The 20,380-nt window shown below is 42.4% G+C and overlaps 4 protein-coding genes across 10 annotated transcripts in view; 1 reads left to right on the top strand and 3 right to left on the bottom strand.

The window, feature by feature from the left end:
- LOC119017132 (hippocalcin-like protein 1) overlaps window positions 1-5,235 on the top strand; it is a 95,671-nt gene extending 90,436 nt beyond the window's left edge. For both annotated transcript variants that reach the window (XM_037093586.1, XM_037093585.1), the window contains exon 5: window positions 1,664-5,235. In XM_037093586.1, coding sequence (XP_036949481.1) covers window positions 1,664-1,761 — 98 coding nt within the window. In that variant the 3' untranslated portion in view covers window positions 1,762-5,235. The remainder of the gene's footprint in view (window positions 1-1,663) is intronic.
- Window positions 5,236-5,544: 309 nt separating this feature from the next.
- On the bottom strand, window positions 5,545-13,527 carry LOC119017130. 5 transcript variants are annotated; one of them, XM_037093582.1, is made up of 7 exons: window positions 13,139-13,206; window positions 11,704-11,900; window positions 10,722-10,781; window positions 9,192-9,383; window positions 6,937-7,083; window positions 6,794-6,829; window positions 5,545-6,751 (listed from the first exon to the last, which is right to left on the bottom strand). In XM_037093582.1, exons 1-7 carry the CDS (start codon window positions 13,182-13,184, stop codon window positions 6,308-6,310), a joined length of 1,122 nt encoding a protein of 373 aa, XP_036949477.1. In that variant the 5' UTR covers window positions 13,185-13,206; the 3' UTR covers window positions 5,545-6,307. The 5 variants fall into 5 exon arrangements, with proteins under 5 accessions (XP_036949477.1, XP_036949476.1, XP_036949475.1 ...); XM_037093581.1 differs by having other exon boundaries at window positions 5,545-6,559; window positions 6,602-6,829; window positions 13,139-13,203; XM_037093580.1 differs by lacking the exon at window positions 13,139-13,206 and adding an exon at window positions 13,370-13,527 and having other exon boundaries at window positions 5,545-6,829.
- A 1,022-nt stretch (window positions 13,528-14,549) lies between these two features.
- Window positions 14,550-16,655, bottom strand: LOC119016853 (gap junction beta-3 protein-like). The gene is made up of 2 exons (XM_037093175.1): window positions 16,290-16,655; window positions 14,550-15,789 (listed from the first exon to the last, which is right to left on the bottom strand). The coding sequence occupies exon 2, from the start codon at window positions 15,715-15,717 to the stop codon at window positions 14,986-14,988; it is 732 nt and encodes a 243-aa protein (XP_036949070.1). The 5' UTR covers window positions 15,718-15,789; window positions 16,290-16,655; the 3' UTR covers window positions 14,550-14,985.
- An 870-nt stretch (window positions 16,656-17,525) lies between these two features.
- On the bottom strand, window positions 17,526-20,360 carry LOC119016852 (gap junction beta-4 protein-like). Of its 2 annotated transcripts, XM_037093173.1 has the most exons (4): window positions 20,220-20,360; window positions 19,602-19,955; window positions 18,420-19,011; window positions 17,526-18,137 (listed from the first exon to the last, which is right to left on the bottom strand). In XM_037093173.1, the coding sequence occupies exons 3-4, from the start codon at window positions 18,953-18,955 to the stop codon at window positions 17,855-17,857; spliced, it is 819 nt and encodes a 272-aa protein (XP_036949068.1). In that variant the 5' UTR covers window positions 18,956-19,011; window positions 19,602-19,955; window positions 20,220-20,360; the 3' UTR covers window positions 17,526-17,854. The 2 variants fall into 2 exon arrangements, with proteins under 2 accessions (XP_036949068.1, XP_036949069.1); XM_037093174.1 differs by lacking the exon at window positions 19,602-19,955 and having other exon boundaries at window positions 18,420-18,985.
- Between the last annotated feature and the right edge of the window lie 20 nt (window positions 20,361-20,380).

Genomic DNA, 20,380 nt, shown 5'->3' with positions numbered 1-20,380 from the left:
ACTGACTAGCAGAGGAAATATAATTTCAACGTGTCAAATGCGAACAGCCGACCCAATCTGTCTGCATCATCTATATTTACACAATACATGTCTCTTTTTATCTCACTGAAAAAAAAAATGTTGTTTAGTTCCCAGGCAAAAGGCCAAAAGAAAACCTGAAAACTCATTTTCTTTATCACCGAGACAAAAACAACTGTGCTTCTCTTCTTCCAGACTGACAAATTGTCAACACTGAGCTGGAAAATAAGAGATTCATTCTTAGAGTTATATACAACATCTCAGGTGGACCCGATGGGCCATATTTATACGGTCTATAGCGAAGCGTGTTAGTGTGTTTAGCTTGTGTCCAAGTGCATTTTGCTAGTTAAATGGAATTACACGACTTTGCCAACTACCCATCGAAGAAATCAGTTAAATTATTCTTAACATTGTTTTAAGGATCAGCTCGATGCTGGGAACAGGAGGCGAATCCTCCATATCGACACACATATTCTGCATTAACACATGTAGAAGTAGTGCGTATTTGTGCATGTCATGTTTGCACTGATTCACACAAAGAAACGTTTCTGATGCCCTGATTCCACACGGCTCTGTCGAACCACAGCCCATTTGTTCCTACCCAACAGGAAGTCAGCAGAAACAAACTGACTACCTGATCCATGAAAGTAATACAGCTCTATATGAGCATTTTCTCAAGGGTATAAGGTTCAATGGCATATTTTGCTTGATAACACTGGTAGCATATTAGCGATATTTGTGTATATAGGGTGCGTGTATAATGTTAGTGGTTCATACATCACTTAACAGATAAACTCATAGCCGTCCAGCCTTCTGTCATATTAGCTACCGGGCATCACGCCCCCTCTAGTGGAAGCACCATGGGATCTAACTGATGGCAGAAACTGATGGTTGTGAGGTGTGAGGGGAACTTCTTTTTGCAGCTAGATATAAAACTAATCAAGTGTGAGACTTTGCGCGACATCTGTCACTATGGTCAGACTTGTTGTGAGTGTTACATTGTAAAATGCTATTTCTGTGCTGAGGTGACAGCCCTGTTGGTGTTAGTGACGTATGTAGTCCACAGAGCAGTTTGACACAAAGGACTGACTGGTGTTTTACGGGTGGATGACTGATAACCTTCATCAGCATTCGACTTTCACGACTTGTTCAACTGACACATCATATGTGTAGCTCATGGCACAGTTCAAAATCTATACATCTATCTGTCTCTCGCCATTGATTACTGTACAAGTTTTTCCTGAAAACAGTCAGGTCTATACAGACACAGAACAAGACTATGGAGACACGCTTGTGATAGTTTTGAGTGCATTTATAAACTTCACGTTCTTACTTCTACCGATGATTCCTCGCAAAGCTCTACCAGCTGAGGAAGCGAGAACATTAATATATGAAATTCATGTTTTTGTCAATATAGAGGGCTAGATATTTAAATGAGTCTGCAGCATACAGCTTACGTGACCTAGCATTAAACTGTTAAGTCCTATGGAAAGTCGAAAAATCCCTCGAGGAGTTATTTTATTTTTCTTCTTCAGTTTCCATTCTGAATGAATTCAAACAGGCATTCTTGTAGCCTGCGTGTAACGAGGGTCAAATGCCTCCAAGATAACATCTTTTCTTCCCGTCTTCTCTCTCTACCCTGCAGGCAAGCTGTCCCTGGAGGAGTTTATCAAAGGTGCCAAAAGCGACCCCTCCATCGTCCGGCTACTCCAGTGCGACCCCAGCTCGGCCTCCCAGTTCTGAACCCCCCCGCCCCGCCGCGACCCTTCCCTCCTCACCCCCTCTGTTGCTATTGAAACAGTCACTCAAATCAATGCATGATGGTTCTCGTCTCTCATATCATCTTCCTTTTCTTTTCTATTATTGTCGTTGTGTGCGAGGATGGAGGAGGGATTCTAAGGAGGCTAAGGAAAGTCATCTCTGTCATTTTACATTCATTTTTTGTATTTGGGGGAAAACGGAGGGACATGCTTACGTTTAACGATCAGTCGACGGCGGCGTCCACTAACGCTCCCGAGTAACTCTCTCTCTGGAGTTTCCGGAGGAGCCGGTGACAAAGCGTGGATGTTTTCTGCAGGGCGGGGATGGCTCGGTTTGTCCTCCAACTCACATGTATATCATGTATATACTGTATGTCTATGTATATCATGAGATGAAGTACATTTGTCTCCATATATGGTGCACACTTTCTGGCATTGAAAGGCAGTATTATGTAGCGTAGCTTCCTGGTCTGATCTGAACGCGTGGTCGGGGTGGAGGCGGGTGGGGGGCAGGACGTTATAGGGATTTTACTGCTATATGATCTTTTCGCTGAGAAAAAGAAGGCCTGAGATCCCATTTGGTTTTTATCGATATCTTCTTGCATTTTGTTGATTTTTAAACTATCAATGTGTTGGGGTTTTTTTTTGTTTTTTTTGTTTTTTGTTTTTTTTGCTCATTTGTACATATTGTTTTCCTCCTTCATGTTGTTTTATTTATTCATTTGTATTCTTATTACTGTTGTACTTTTACGTTGACATTGTTGTTAAATATGACCATACTCCAGTTTACAGTGACAAAGAGAGAGGGGGAACGTGTGAGTTGAGATCGATCTCTTTGGGATTCGCGGATATCGTTTTAAAGAAGTGGAAGATTGTGAAATAAGAAGATCCCGCGATGCATTTTTTGATCAACGACACCAGTAGCACATTAATCGTTTGAGCCGCCATGTGTTTAAATAAAGGTACGGCTGTGCATTTGGTCTGAATGCGTGTGTGTGTGTGTGTGTGTGTGCACGACGTGGATATGCACCGTGTGCTTGGGGCTAACTTTTACAGTATTATCATGTTGTGTTGTTTTCTTAATTTGTAAGTATTTCAAAGATCTTTAACAACGAGCAGTAAACTTAAGATAGTCGTAAACCTGTCACCATACTGCATGATCCTGCGAACCAGACGACGACAGACTCCACGATAACAGTCATCGCACAGCGGTCTCTTTTTGTAGCTCTGCAGCCTCCTCAGCACTGTACCGGGCAGAAATGATTAAATATTTGTCTTGCTTTGGGACTAAACCCTCCCTTCCCTCCTCTCTTTCTCTCTCTCTCTCTCTCTCTCTCTCTTTTTTCCTCTGACAGACAGAGAACTCACTAAGGGCTCGTTCATCACTCTCTAGCTGAATGCTTTTATAACCTCCTGGATTATTCTGCTCACAGAGCAGGTAGATGAAGGGACTCGTTTCAGGAGACAGGAGCAGGTAGACGTTCTTGCTCTGATTAGGAGTTTTTCAGGGTTTTCCAGACATATGTAGTCATCAGTGGCTGTGTTTACATAAGCACTGATAGAAATCATCAATTCATATTTGGGATTCCATATCCAAACATATTTAATTAATATCTGGAGCACCAAGAGAGTGAGAGAGTGCTTTAAACCGTGTGTTACTTGAGTTTTTGAAACCTGGCCCGCACTGAATAAAACACGCTTCAAAATAAAAGCGCCCCTCTGAAATACTGTGCACATGCAAACAGAGCCACTGTGGCAAGCGGCACCAGCACGACTCCCGTGTGTTCACAGTGCAAGGACGCCCGTTGTAAGATCACTGTTGCCATCTTCTGTTCCGGAGGTTAATCACTACGCACATTCTGTTAGACGTGTTAAGTGCTGTGCTAACTGGGAAACAGTAGCTTCCAAGAGAGTAAAGCCTGTTAACTGAGGATCATCCAAAAGCATTAAAGGATAAATTGTTTTCTTTTATATATACATTATTTATATAACTGTTATATTGGCATTTTCTGGTTTTACTTTTACAGGTTAATATTGCATAAGTGTGATGTTTAAGTGTTTTTAAATTTAAGAATCAGTGGAATGTAAACTAAGTACTTTTATTCATTTGCTGGACAATATTGAGGTACTTCACGAGAGTATTTTCATTTTATGCTACTTTATACTTCTAAACGACATTTTAGTTAGAAATATTCTTTTTACTGAATTAATGGATCTGTCAACTGTAGTTACTATTTACTTTTTATATTAAGTTTTAAAAAAAGCTTAACAATTGTATCTTTAAAGCATGTCAGTGCATATATTATAATGATTCACTGATACATTAAAGTGTTGTGCTGGAAGCCAGTCGTCTTCCATTTCTAACTAATGTTAGCTGCTGTTGCTCTTTGTTGGCGGAGCAGTGAGACGGGGCATCAGAGAGCGTGCACAGAGACACATCCTTTGGACTGTCGCAGGATATCCAACCCGAGTCCTTCCCAAAGAAATCCACAGTCCAGCAGCATTGAACAACTTTAGCAAGTCATCCACAGGCTCACGCAGGCAACAGAGAGACAGGGGAGGTCTCATTTATTACGTCACTGTACAGTTCGCTCACACGTGGCCAATAAAGAAGTGATTAAAGTAAACCGCAACAAAGTGTTACATACCCCTTACCCCTGCTCAGTATAAATGGACAAGGATTCCTTTCGAAAAGAAAAAGAAAAAAAAAAACTTTTAGAGTGGCACATTGCAATGCTTCATTGAAATCCAGACTTTTAAGGCAATTATTTCAGATGGGCGATCAGCTCCATTAAGCAAGCTGAGACAGGCCTCACTTCAAATAGTGCAGAAGGTGAACAGTAATGAAACATTGATTCCTCTGTCTGTTGTGGAAGGTCTTAAAATCTCTTTCTTAAACTAGTCTAATAAGAATCCCGTCATGCCAGTCTTCACCCCCAGATTTTTAAGAACAGGCAAACTCAGCCCAATGTGTGCGTCACCAAACTTTGAATTATTGTGTACAATGGTGGCAAAGTGAACTACCAATGAGTCTGAGAGCTGTGCTGGTGCAGCTGCGTCTACATGACATCAGGACCGACCCAGAGGTTAACTTGTACCAAACATTTGCACAGGAGCTTCCTAACCAGCCGCACCTCTGCTTGGGGGATCCTAATAGTGTCACTGCCTTCTGCTGGTAGGATAAGGAACAACAGTTGCTAACCCCCTGATCTACTACAGTTTAACCCTTTTCTATTCTCACTGCCTTCGATGAACTGGTACCTTGTGTTGGATTAATACATGCCCTTCTTTCTTTCTTTCTTTCTTTTCTTCCTCCCTCCCTCCCTGACCCTCCCTTTCTTCTATCCTTCCTAGTTTTTCTGTTGCATGAAAACCTCACGCGAGGATGTCATGTTTGTTCCGTTGGACCTGAAAGCGAAATATACCTATGTGTTTCAAAGCTGCCCGTGTGGACTGTTTCTTCATTCTTTGGCATTTCAGAACGCACAAAGGAGGGCATTTCACTGCGGACCGGGCAAAAATCTGGTCTGACAACTGAACAGTACTGACACACATTAAGGTTTTGCAACCTTTCAAGATACATTTTAGGCTCTTATTACCACACAGCTGACACAAAGTGGGGGAATGCATTTGTGTTGATCTGCCAAGGTGTCTACATGGGTGCTGGAGTGTAACCAGTCATACCTGTCAGGTCACTAACAGCTGACATCACCACATTGAATGTTTTCAGTGTCAGAGTTCAGACGCCAGCCAAACAAACTAGCTGTGTAATTGTGAGTAAAAACTTTATTCAGTTAAGCAATAAATACAACAAACTTGTAGTACTGGTTTCTCTGGACCCGAGTGGAGGACAAGTGTACGCACACTTGATTCCCAAACGTGCAGCACACAACAGACATTTATCCTAAAAACAGGAAGAAGGCAGTGCCACACACACACACACACACACACACACACACACACACACACACACACACTCAGACTCAGACTCTGAGCACTGCTTCCCTTAACAGAAGCTTTAACCAGCTCTATGTTGCCAGCCTCCATTATTAGTATAAACTGTAACGTTAAAATAATATTTTTTACATCAAGGAAATTCACTTGTCTTACCAAGAGTTAGATGAGAAGGCCAAAACTGCTGTGATCTTCTCATCCAAGTCTTGGCAGAAAAGTGTATTTCCAAAAATCAAACTATTCCTTTAACTGTGAATGAACTAAATGTGTGTAGATCAAAGGATTGGCACCGCGTCCTCATTGAGGAGGATTTGTCTCATCTCTTTGTCCTGATATGAATACTGTGACACTCAGGGGTACAACAATAAAAGAACAGACACACTCACATAACCAGGATGTTGCATACTGACACTTTTTTAGGTCTACTGCACTGCTAAAAAAACAAAAAAACAAAAAAAAAAACAAGCACCAAGTTCAGTTTTTAAGAACTCATGTTTGAATCCAAGTACTGTTGCAACAACACATACCCTCACAGCATTCAGGGGCTTCAGGAAGCCCTGACATGTCAAATATGTCTAAATCCAGAAGCTGGACCTTTCCGGACCCCCCCTCTCCAGCAGCCCGTGTTGCTCCGGTGCCCTTTGCTGGCTGCCAGCCCTCGTTTCATGCCTTCCTCTGTCTGACCTTTCTCTGTACGGCGGGCGAAGAGGCTGCCTCTCCGAAGGAGGAAGACTCCGATACGGAGGAGGAAGATGCTGTGAAGCGGGAGGAGGTTGGCGCGGCTGTCTTGGAGGTTCGGTATTCCGCCTTGGAGGTCCATGGTGGCTTCTTGGAGGTGCAGTATAGCAGGTTGGAGGCTCATTGTTGCTTCTTGGAGGTGCAGTATAGCGGGCTGGAGGTTCATTTTTGCTTCTTGGAGGTGCAGTGTAGCGGGCTGGAGGTTCATTGTTGCTTCTAAGAGGTGCAGTATAGCAAGAGGGCGAGTCAGTGTAGCGAGAGGGCGAGTCAGTATAGCGAGAGGGCGAGTCAGTGTAGCGAGAGGGCGAGTCAGTATAGCGAGACGGAGCAGCTTCCACAATCGGCCTCACCACATTGACCTACACAAACACAGAGAATTGTTTAATGGCAGTGTTTTAATCCAATTTTTAAACATTGCTAGACTGAAAACAGTCTTAGGCACCACGTAAGCACAATCTAATCTCACCGCTCTGCCAAAGTCTCTTTTACTCTTCCTTTTGGGGCAGCAAGGCAGACCCAGGAATGAAACGCAGGCAGCAAAGCATCGGGCAGAAAACACCATCTGGATGACACAAGTCACGATCAGAGGCACCCAGAGGATCAGAGTGGTGCTCTAGGGAGGGAAGAAGGAGTTGGGTTAGTGACAGCCACCAGCTGGACCACAAACAACACGATCTGAAGCAAGAGCAGCTCCACATAATCACGGCTACAGCATGGGTAATGATGTGAAATAGAACCTTGTTTTTCTAGCCCCGGTGTTTCTGGGAATTTCAGTTTTCACAGGAGAGTCAGCGTTGTAAATAAAACATGCGGAGTAGAATGTATCAAAGACAGAGAGCTGTTTTTAGTTGAGCAGACTGCAAAGAAATCGAACATTTATGTTTTTTTTAAGTTTGGGAGCTTTCTTTGGAATTCATGATGAAATATGCGGGGAAACAAAAAAAAAAAAACCTTGCCTAACTATTACAGCCCCTAAGCGACTCAGATATATTGTCCAAAACATTCTTTCAGGTGATGTAATGTGCCCTCCGGCAGCCATATTGGAGCTCCCCAGCTAATAAGCAACTCTTGAGTGAACAGCACGGTCTGCAGTCTCAGAAGACTCCAAAAAAATGAATTACCTCTGTACTGATACGGAGATAGCGCTCTCCTGATAAAAGGATAAATCTGGTTTATTACAACGCAAAACTTAATATTGATCATCCAGAAAAATACAAAGTGAGCACACTTACTATAATACCAATAATCCCTCATCTGGAGTCTGTTGAAAGCCGTCTGAATACGACAAAAAAAACTACAATTCCACCAAAACAAAGACCGTAGTTTTACTAAATGAGAACAACCCTTTGACACTGGCAAAATACTTAAGTATTAGGGCGGCTAATTTGCTATTTACCTACACATGGGTTTAAGCTGGCATGACAAAGCACATGGCTGAATATTGCACTATACACTGAAATGTTATCAGTCTGCAAATAGTAGCAGAGATAGCAAAAACTGTAGCTAGTTAGCATGAGCTGCTTGTGCCTCTTGCGTAGCTTCCATAGCTACGCTGTAATCCCTAACGCACAGCTTTAAGGTTACGTCATTGAAAATACGACAGTAAAACACTAGATTCTACTTATTGGCTGCACATTAAATATCCCAACTAAGCTGTATATTCATATTTAATAGATGGTTATTTACACACTACAAAACAGTTGGGAGTAATACCAGATATCACCACCATCGTGACAGAGTGAGGTGAGATATCTGCAGACCCCAGTGGATACTGACAAACCCATCCCAGCCATGGCCTGTTCACCCTGCTGCCATCTGGCAATAGATACAGAAGTATCTGCTGCCGTGCCACCAGACTACGAGGAAGCTTCATTCCTGAAGCTGTTAGACTTCTAAACCTCACTCTCATCCATTATACGACTACAACTTGCATTCTAATGTACAACCTGGTGTTGTAGACGTGATGACAATTGTAACTCATTAATGCCAGCTATGGGGATTTGGAGTAGAGTGCTACCTACAGAATTCATGTGGGTATCTGACAGTCTATTGAGACAACATTTAGCTCCAGCTGCTTTGTATCACAGTGACTGACAGACTGTACTGTAAACACTGTGACTGCATGAAGGCAGTTTCCATTTCAATAATGAGACATGTTAAACCTTCCCAGCATCACTACGTTTCATAAAGTGAATCAAAGACAGTAAACACATTTGCGGTCGGGGTTGAAAATCTGTTGCTGTGTTTGTGCTATTAATAGGTAAAATCCAACACTGAGCTATAATTTTTATCTACAGCGGTTCTGCCATTAACACCTTGCATCGTCTAGCTTAAGACAAAGGTCACTTAAATGACAAATTGCAGACTACTAGCTGTGCTAAAATGCCACAGTGGTGCTGATGCGTGGCTTTAGCTGTGAGGCTGAGCAGGTCTGACAGTCCATCTGTAGCACACTGGAACAGGACAGAGCCTGAAGAAGTCCGACAGGGTCAGGTCAGCACTTCTGCCACCAGCCCGACGGCTGCAGAGTGTGACTGACGAGTCGACACACAGGACCCATCCTAACACCCAGTGTACACACACATAAAAGGGGCGCGGCCACCGTGACGCGCTGACATGTGTTGTGGTCATGCCGCGGAGACAATGGTCATCTCATCAAAGAGCCAGGTGCCCACAGCTCACGCCTTGATCTCCGCGCCTGTCGTACACACATAAACTCACATAGATGCGGGTGGGGTCAAAAGGACATTCGTTGGTGATGCTGGAGTAGCCAATGGCATCGGGGAAGCGGCAGTGAGTCAGGAGGCTCCGCCCGCCGTGAATGATGGCCCTCACTACGGACACGAAGAGTCCGACGGCTGAAGCTCCTGCCATGATGGCTGCGGCCAGACCCACTGAAAATAGTGACCACGTCTGGGGACGGTAAAGAAAGACAAGAAGAAACATCAGGAAAACAAATACTTGATGACTGATTCAATTGAGCTTTAATGCTCCCTGATAGGAAACTGGGACATCTGCGTCAGTAAACAGATAAAAGGACAGTTAAAAATAAATGATATTAATAGAAAAAGAGCAGATTTAAGACAGCATTTACTGCATATGAAAAAAATAGAAAAGAAAAATAAGTCAGGTAAACATGAAAATATATTAAAAAACTAAAATGAGTTGATGAAGATCTTCTGCCATAAGATCCAATATCTCATAAGAGTAAAAGTCTGGACACACAGCTTTGTTTGCTAAAAAAAAAAAAAAAACAGTGTCGAAACTATGACGAAAACTGCTAGATACTAACTCCTTGTTGGTTTTGGCTTAATGGGATTTGCTGATCATTAAAATCACATATAGGATAAGCCCTGTGTTATCTAAGCCCCCAGTATGAAGCATCCAAGACTAAAGTTATCAGCTGTGTGCAATAATCAATCATACTCTGGGCAGCTAAAATAAGTGAACCCACCCTTGAATAAATGTACAGAAGGTGAGACACAGGCTCAGAAAGTGTCCAGACATTTAAAATCCCTTTGTGAAGATGAGTGAGTTACCGCAAAACCTCGATAAGAATAACAGCAAATTGTAGCAATTTGTCTGGGAGATAAGAGCTGCAGTAGCCTGCAGAAGTAATAAAGGCGTGAGTTGACATTAATAACAGGGAGTGTTGAGATGACTTGTTATTCATACGGTGTGATGCCTGTATCAGTGAATGGGAAAACAAGACGGATGAGGAGTCAAACTGCTGCTAGTCAGCGCTGCCTTGCCCAGTTCGCGGGAGCTCTCTATAACAAAGGAGACGGGGAGTGGTTTATCACACCGGGTTCTCCCGAGCTTACTCATTCTGTTCAGCCCGCTGCCTCATCAGGCCCGTCTGAGCAGCCCGACGGCTGACTGAGCAAACAGAGGCGAAGCAGAGCTGCGAGGCTGGAAGAAGAGAGGAAAAATATTCCAACCCGGCGGGGCCCGTGTTCGGTCACCTGAGGCAATATGCAGGAACTCAAAAGGGATTTTTTTTTTATGTCCTCCTGACGAGAAAGTTGGTGACAGGAAAGGAGAATAAAGTGGTAGACAGCTGGGAAATATCAAAGAGAAAGCAGAAATACGCACACTGAAAGTAGACGGATCAAAATCAGCAGAGAGCGCCTTTAACTACTGAGAGAGAGCACATCAGGGGAGAGGACTGAAGGCAGCACTGTCGGAAGAGTTTTTTTTAATCGCTTTTTGAAAAAATTAGTTAATTGGAAAAATAAAAGTGATACTGACCAGGCATCTGCTCTTCTTGTTTTTAGACAAGACAACAGCCAGAATGCCAACGATGATTCCCTGCAGAGACAAGAGAGATTCAAAGAATATTCATATCTGAAACCATATGTCTGTGATCGTACAGGGAAAACTGATGACAGCTGTGATGCAGAAAACTAAGAACTTGTTTCACATCCTATATTTTTCATTCAGTCTGTGGACAGAGAACATAGGGAAACACAAGTCAAAGTCAAGAGATGATATCTGTCAACGCCACAGATGTGCCAGCACTACAACAGCGTAGGGTGTGAAAGTGTTAAAATAACTTTGCGTGTGTTTTTAAGTTGTTTGTGCAAGGAGGGAAGGAAAACAAATCATTACACAATAGCCTTTTAACTCCACATGCAATTCATATTAACGACTGGAATTACCAGTTTGAGGTCATCAGATAAACCTGCGACTGATTCAAATGACTACTTTCTGCAGTTTTAAAAGGGAAACTGTATATTTAGTAAATATTTGCAGTAGCTGAGGTATTTAACACTTTCGCTTGCTTTGAAAAGGTGCTGTGAGAATAGAGATTTTAAAGATGCAATATGTACGAATTTCAGTTAGTCCCACACACACATTTACAAAACATTACATTTACAAAATGTATTTACAGCACTTTTTACCATTCAGAAAGTTTTCTACAGTACTTTTTAAAGATCAATTTCAAGACAATTTCTCTGAAGGAGTGGATGTGTAACTGGTGGTTTTCAGAGTGCAACCACAGCTCTGATGGGAAAATCACCTGACATGACATTGGAAAGTCGTAGAAAAGAGCGCTGACATGAAAATGATTTTCCTTTATTGTTTCTTTTTCTAAATCTCATGATAATAGTACGAAGAATGCATTGTAAAATTCCCTTATATTCCCGTAGATGGCATCAAATTCACTTGTTTTAAATTTGCAGAACTGCTGTAGGATGAGATTATGCATATTGTGCGTCTGTGCTCTCACCACAAGGCCGGAGGTGAGAGCGACCACGTTGGAGATGGCGTACTCCATGGCCCGGGCCTGCTTGTGGAGGTTGATGTGTCGGAGCACCACGCCGTGCACCAGCGCTCCCAGCAGGAAGTTCACGTGACTGATGAGGAGCATGCTCAGACCCATCTTCATCAGGGCCTTGGGTTCCTCCAGGCTGGCACAACACACTCCTGTGGAGGGGAGGGAGGAGTAAGGGCAACTTAATACTCCAGGCACGTTTCAGACAGGGAAAGAGAGAGAACTGTTTAATGTATTGATTTTCATTATGTAAAGCTAATATGAACTTGCTCCTCAGCCTCTCTGCAAAATAATGTATCACAAGATTAAAGATTCAGGTAATTAAAGAAGTCCTGAAACTTGCCATCTGATCTGGAAATTTACTGCAACTAAACCGGTTCCAAGAGATCTACCTAATTCTGGTTAATTCAGCAACAAAAGTGTGTGTACCCATGACAAGTTAAAATAAAGCACACACTTTATGTCGTCTTGCTGGTTTTAATCTACCTCTGCTTGATCTCACCACTCTTAATCTCTCATTTTCATAAAAGCACACTGGGGGACGAGTTGCAAATTAGCATCCGCTATAAACACTGCGATACTTGCATCAGATTGCAGTGTTCATTTTCCGCCCATGTATCCTGTATCTGTCCCTGTCAAATAATGCACAAAATCAATAAATCACAAGACAAAAAACAGAAAGCTGCAGTGATTTTAGATGATGCAACGCCACCCATGTTGTTCCTGCTGTATTGATCAGGGACACAGAGGCCAGGTCAGCAGGGATGTCACTTGTATTAATGATTAGCTGCTGAACACATAACTACAGTGAAGGGTCGGGGTTCAGACTGGAGCTGATCAGAACCAGTATACTGGAGTCGACTGAAGAACAAAACTGCATTTTACATGAACTAAAATTAAGTCAAACCTTGAGTTAAGAGGATGAATATGCCAAAAAAAAAGAAGAAGAAAAAAACACAACTGCTGCTGATACACAACTGCAAAAATATTCAAAATTCAAATGTTAAAACACAGAAACACGGAGGATGTCTTCTGAAAGGCGCAAAACACTTAAGAAAAACTTGACACCTGACTGTGTTAGAGTTAGATATTAAAAGCGCTATTGGAATTACAACTTGTATCGAGTTTTTCTGTTAGTGGAGTTACACCTTAATATTTGTGTAGGCTACACTCAGTAAATATATGCCATAAAAATATGGCACGCGTCTCGTTTTTAACCTGGCTGCTGCTCCCATCTTCACATGTCAAGGCAATTTTTCACAACTGAATATTTGGGGAATTCTCTCTCGCACATGCAGAGGTGTGATTTCACATTTCACACAGCAGACACACTATTCAGCCCCTGATATTTAAAACCTGTGGGCCCAAAGGCTCAAAGTTGTGTACTTACTTACTTCAAAATGCAGTTTTATTTCTGACTGTTTCTCCCAGGACATGTGCTTACTATCTCAGTTTTGACGCAGGTGCTGTTAAAGTGCATTCTTAGCAGGTGGAAACTATTTTCAGTCAAGTTCACAGCCACCACCACCACCACACCCAAACAGACACTCCAAAAGCTTGAAACAAACAAATGCCTACAGGCTGCAGACAAGCTCATAAACGCGTCAGGCACATTCTTTACCTGTACCAGCCATCTCTGTCAGGTCACCATCAGTTATAACTGACGGGCGGTCTTGTCCGTTGGTCTTATCTTATCAGTGTGATCTCCTCTTCTCTCCAAACTAAGCAGAGCAGCGCAGACAGCCAGTCAGTCAGCCATCAGCGCACAGGGAAAGTGACACTTGTGCTAATAAAATTTCAAAATAAAACCTCATCTCGTCGAAGAATATATCAGTAAAAGCGCAACGAACTTGATGAACACACTGTAGATGTCAATCTGTGAAAGTGGCTTTTTTGAAGAGTTTAAGCGCAGTCATTAAATTTATCATCGCTACTGATGACGTGCAGTAACATGGCATGAATTGAGTTGATAGTGGCATACAGTTGATTTGGCAAATGGAGAAGATAACCAAAGGTAAAATCTTATTTGAGTTATAATCTGCGCTTTATTTGTTAATATTTGACACACGTTTTTTTTTTTTAATTTCCCAAAATGCTCCTTATGCACACTCCCAATATTTATTTTTTGCATCGGGAATCAATTCATGCTTTTATTTTGAAAGTAAAGTTGCTAATTACTCGTTATCTGTTGAATATCAGCGCCTCCGATGCAGAAGAGCGCAGGTGTACCTGTCGGCACCTCACTAGTTACTCTGCTAGTTGAAAAAAGGCGTGGACATACTAACGAACTTGTGTAGACGACTACAAAGTCAGCCGACTTCATTCATGACGTGTTTTAATTGTGAAAAGTGTTTTTTTGAATGTGGTTTGATAAGGACATTAACCTATTAAGCTAGTTCCGGTGTCAACACCTGGTCAAAGGCTGGACAAACACGACAGACAAGTGGTCTGACGACAAAATGGTAGGCTGCAATGTTAAATGCGCAATAATACCCACAGGAAAAGTGTAAATGTTTAATCATATTTGTCAATTCTAGTGAAAAAACATAACAGGGTTTGTATTTGAAAGTGCCGTCTCGCTATGTCACATTAATACCACCTAAGTGCCCACATATAGGTACCACATAAGTTATTTAAGAATACAGTGGGAAGTGAAAATTGTCTACGCAGTCCATATTATATAATCACACAACAGCCTAACTGAACTGTGAGAGGGACCACTGCTGTTTTCTGAGGGCTTCACGCCCCTCACATGACAATGTAGTATGCCTTTAGTGCCACCAGGTGGAGAAATGGCGCCATCAAAGAAGGATAAATCAGGTCTCACACATGGACGAACATTTGCTGTGTTTTTATCAAAGTTGCAATAATTAACAAAAAAAACAACAAAAAAAAACAAGGACAACTTTATTTTAGTTCTTTGGCAAACTTTTTTAGTGAATACAAAACAACTAAAATGTCAGTTGTGGATACTGTCATGATGACAAACATGAGCGGTTCAGTTCTTCATTCAACAACGATCAATTAGGATGTGCAGCAGCAGAACTGGTGCTGAATCATTTGAATTTCGATATCATTAATATGCATGAGATTTTTGGTGGCAAAATACAATACATTTATACATTCATATTAGACATAGAATATATATAAAATCAATTTATTTTATGAAAATGCCCCAAATGGGGAAAATAATCACCCGAATCACCCTAAATTAGTTGGAGGCAAATGAGTCTCCAGCTATGATTTAAGAGATGACTTGCAGCCATCAAAGTCCATGTCAGGGCGGACCCTGCTAGACTTGGTGCGCAAGGTGCCTTGAACTTTGAGAGTTACCAACCGGGAAGCAATCAGATAGAAAATCTCACAGATGTTGAGCACTACACACATGACGGACGCCCCCACCATGAAGTATGTGAAGATGGTCTTCTCAGTGGGACGAGATATGTAGCAGTCCACCAAATTAGGACAGGGGCTGACATCACATTGGACCTTCCTGGGCAGCTTGAAGCTGTCGTAGATGTAGTGTAGCAAGTAAAGAAAAGTGATCTCAAAGCTGGTCTTAATGAAGAGGCTCATGAGGTAAGTCCACCATAGGCCGCCATGCTTTTGGCCTGGGTTGTCGTACAGCCGCGTGTCCTCGCCGTGCTTGGCTCGGTACTTGCGTTCACGGTCTTCCCTGTAGGCCACGTGCAGCACGACCATGAAGGAAGGGCAGGTGACGAAGATAAGCTGGAGAGCCCAGAGGCGGATGTGGGAGACGGGAAAGTAGTAATCATAGCAGATGTTCTTGCAACCTGGCTGGAGGGTGTTGCACTCAAAGTGTGCCTGGTCATCGCTCCAGACGCGCTCTGCAGCCACAACAAAGACCAGCACCCGGAAGACGAAGACCACTGATAGCCAGATACGTCCAAAGGCAGTGGAGTACTTGTTGACTCCGCTGAGAAGATCCTGGAGAAACTTCCAATCCATGGGTTCAGCTTTGATTGGCTTCTCAGAAGTTTACCAGTCTGTCTTTTAATGTTGGAAGGGAAACTTTAGAAGCTTTAGGGCCAGAACACAGTAAACAGAAAAAGATTATGCAATTATCCAGAAAAATAATACAAAAGAAACATAAAATCGAAGATATTCCATAATTTGCTCCAAATATATAACAGTTTGTTTCAGAGTTTTCTTTAATGATCAAACTACTGCTTTGAGGAGCTTCAAAATCTCTGTCCCCTGCCCTGTATCTCTCAGTTCAAAGCATTTTCACTTACTTTTAAAGTATCCCACTTTGAAGAAAGATGCCTTTTATAATTAATGAAACACACACACAGTTCAACACCCAAAACCTCCACAGTGTGCAGGAACACTTGGCTTCAACTGAGTATAAGGAAAGCTAAAGCTGAGACTCAAAGGTAGTCATTTGTTAAACGCTCATCCAAATGTTGTAGTTCACATTGATTTCTGCCCATAATTTAATGTCCTTGTGGTCTTAAAACGAAATTTAAGTTATCCTAATTATACAATTAGATGACAATAATCAAAACTTCTTAACTTACGTTAAGAAAAGGTGCATTCCACTCAGTCCATCGTGTCCTTGTCAGGGCAACAGTCTGTGTGAATGCGTTCAGCAGGCTTCGGGCACCCTCTCTCCAGCAGTGAGTGGCTCTCTGATATTGACTGAGTACAAGAATCAACTCATGGCCATTATCTCGAGGTGTGGCCACTGTTGGCATCCACCCAAAACTTACCTTTAAACCGCGTCAGCATCAATTTATCTCAGAAGTGACATGTTGCTAAGTCAAGAACTATAACTTTTAAACGTCCTTTTACTATGGCAGGTTTATTATGATGGGATACCCTTAAATTTGTGAATTCAGTTAAGGCAAAGTACACGAAAACATCAAAAGTAATGAGTGGTTTGACAGAACAAGGAAATTGGTTCCAGGGATTGACTTTGCAAATTATTAAAGGTGATACGGTACAAAAACATGTGGACTGTGAAAACCTCAAGCAGGTATGCTTGTCTGGGTTTCATGCCAAGTGACTTGGTATCAGTTCCATTAGGCAATTGTGATGTAGAGATATGCAGGTTTGTAGCCTTTGGGTCCAACGCCTAATACTTGTTTGCTCATTAGGACTAAAATACACCTGAGACAGGGAGTGCCAATACCGCAAAATCAGATATGACTAGGGTTGGCTTATTCATTTTTCCAGGTAAGCATATGCTACAGCCACTGCCTTGTAAGTACATTCAGTTTTACAATATGGTCCTTTACAAATGTGCTCTCGGTCCTGTCAAGGGATGCAGGATGTGGTTCATTGTCATCAAGTTGGTCTGACACTTAGTGTAGGAGTGGTGATTTTATCAGCTTTTGTCAATAATGTTACTCCCATCAGTCACTATGTGTAGATCACTTTGTGCAAGACATTTTTGCATGATGTGGTTTTCTGATTAATTTTGAGTATGATATTGTTTCCCATCTCGATTTCTTTTGGTTCAGTTTACTCTATACTGCTGCGCCCATTTGTGTCTGCCCTGCATGATGTATGTTCATTAAAGATATCTTTGCTGAAACACATTTGAGAAGATGTGGTGTTTCTGAAATGTGTGAAAGAGCTGAAGAAGGAGTATGTGGCAAAGAAACCTCCTCGGGATGGTTGTGTACTTAAGTTATGTTCATGACTTGTGTGTGCTTATGCAGAAGTATTTGACTCAGTTCCTCACTTATAGTTTGTGTTGGCAAGTACACACACTGCAGCTCTCATATCTCAGAATGAGCAAGGCAATTTTATTTTGGGCCGTCCAGATAACAAAATAATATTACATAACAAATAATCATATAAATAGACAGTACAGTAAATCACCTTTACTGCATCATCAGTTATTGTAGATCACACACCTTTAAAAAGGATATATACATGTTCAGCTCAACAGTATTAAGAGAGAAACATTTAAAAAAAAAAAAAAACATATACAACAAAATGACATGACCTTTTGTAAACAAATTTTCTTTGAAACCACAAATTTTTGGGAGATAAATCTGGCCAACAGTACAAAAGCAACCTCACATGTCAAGTCATGTCACAAGTCGAACTCATTAGTTGTAATACATCTCGTCTCTCAGGAGACTGCTATGCTGTACGCTGGGGCTGAAGTGTCTCCATTGCCTTTGTCGGCCATCTTGGCCTTATCCAAGACGGGCTCATTGTACGCCGCGTTCTCCTTCCTAGTCAGAGGAGTTCTGACCATCTTGAAGGAGTTTCCTCTCACTGAGCTCGGTCCACTTTTGCAGCACTCCAAGAATCTCTTCCCACACAGATAGAAGACCTCACAAAAAGTGAGGAATATGCATACAAAGCTGGTCACCACCATGAAGATGGTGAATATTTTCTTCTCCGTGGGCCTGAGGGATACATGGTGAAAGATGAGAGACATAATGTTAGTTTTCCAAGTGAAGGTAAGAGGTCTAGTTCAGCCATTAAAGGTCAGGGGGCAATTCAGGAGAAAGACTGTTAATAGTTGAAATCTAATTCCCAGGTTGTCAAATACAAATGCTTTGGGATAGAATTTGGGGCTGAATACAGAACCAATGCATCAGTATTTGACCATCTCTCTCCAGAATAACCCTCCCTAATTTTAGGATTCCAGGATCTTTAACAGTGTAGAACATTTGAAGTACCCTTACCTTGCAATGTAGCAGTCCACCACATTGGGACATGGCTCCTCGTTGCATTTCACCAATGGTGGGAAGAATGTGGCCTCGTAGATGTAGAAAAGGAGGAAAACAAACACACCATCCACCGCCATCTTAAACAGCAGGCTCAAGAAGTAGGTCCACCAAAGTCCTCCTCGCTTCTTGCCTGTGTTATCGTACAGAGGGGCACAGTTCTCTCCGTGCTTCAGCCGATGTTTGCGCTCGCGTTCTTCCCTGTAGGACACATGGAGCGTCACGAGAAGGGACGGGCAGGTGACAAAGATCAGCTGGAGAGCCCAGAGTCGGGTGTAGGAGATGGGGAAGAAATGGTCGTAGCAGACATTGTGACAACCGGGTTGTTTGGTATTGCAATCAAAGTCCTTTTGCTCGTCACCCCAGACCTTCTCACAGGCCACCAGGAAGACCAAGAGCCTGAAGATGAAAACGATGGCGAGCCAGATGCGACCGAACGCCGTGGAGTACTTGTTCACCCCACTGAGGAGGCCCTCAAGGAAGGCCCAGTTCATGGTGTTGTTTCAGATGTTAGGTCGGACCACCTTGGCGAAAAAGAAGGCCAAAATATCTGGAAATGTAGCAGGCACCTTACTGAGTGCTCCAGCACATAACTGAGCATGTCAGGCACAAAGGCTCTTTGATATAGTACTTATTACTACCGCCTTATTGGCACACGTTGGAGGGGAGGGAAGAATATTGAACAAAGCAAACATCAACTCATTTTTCTGCTACAGTCACTGGCGGAGTTAGCAAACACATTGATTAACAGGCAGGAGTGAGGCAGAGATTTCTAGGTGCTGAGCTGGGTGCTGATCAGGCTACTACAGGAGCTTGTTAATTAAATACAACACATTTAGGGAAATTGTTTGGCATTTTGGGAAACCCTTACTTGCTTTCTTTTTGAGAGTTAGATGAAAACATCGATGTCACCCTCATATCCGTCTGTTAAATATGAGCAGCAACCAGGAAACGCAGCATAGCTTAACGTAAACACTCAAATCAGGTGGAAGCTCTGACCAAAGCTTTGCATTTAAGTAACTGATATTAATGTTATCTGTACCGATACTGTCTGAGAACTTCCTTCTCAAGGTCAGTGCCACTTTTTAGATACTGCTTCATAGTATATTTAAAGGCTTATTTGTTTCAGGGTTACAATACCTTCAGTCTCCATTTTTCACCCTTGCATTGCTCTGCTCAGTGAAGAAATGTATACTGTATATCACGCAGCACTGAGGAGGTGATCTGCAGCCTGGCCCATCATCTAAAAAGAAAATATATGCAACCAGAGTTTTCCTCAGGGTTTTGACCAGAGGCTGTATAAGGTTTAGACATTGTCTGTGGCTGACTGTGTGAAGCTGGACAATCAAATCTATATATATTAGATTTCTCGGCAGCTAATAATCCCTCTCCGACTCAGAGGCTGTCTGTGAGCTACAGCAAGGTGAGGATGCAACCGAGGCACCGTTGTCTACAGCCTCGGAGACATGGGGGCCCACAGGAACCTCCAGGGCCCTGAGGGACACATAAAAGAAACATCACCAATCTTTCCTGAACAAGAAAACAACTGACGTGATGCTATTCAGACACTGGAGCACAATCAGGATCACATTCGCAAAACTTTAAATACACGAACAGCTGAGCTGTGTAGGTGACATGCACCCGTTTGAAAGAGGTTGAATGCTCACCCCCCTGTAGATTTCAGAGGCTTGGGGCGGCCACATTAAAATCAATTACTTTAACCTTGAAAGCTGTTCTTCTTGGTTTTGAAAAGTTTACCTCTCAAGGACATCCAAAGCCTCAAGCAGCAACAGGGACAGAGGAGGACATGCCAAGGTTTGCACTCACAGGGCAGTCCCTTTCTGTCAAAAATAAGTAATGCTGTTTGAACATGGGGAAATAAAATCTAAAACATTTGAAGCAAAGCAGGCTGTGCATTC

This window comes from Acanthopagrus latus, chromosome 3 (assembly GCF_904848185.1).
Source record: "Acanthopagrus latus isolate v.2019 chromosome 3, fAcaLat1.1, whole genome shotgun sequence".
Lineage (NCBI taxonomy): Eukaryota > Metazoa > Chordata > Actinopteri > Spariformes > Sparidae > Acanthopagrus > Acanthopagrus latus.
This window is presented reverse-complemented; position numbering and strand designations above follow the sequence as displayed.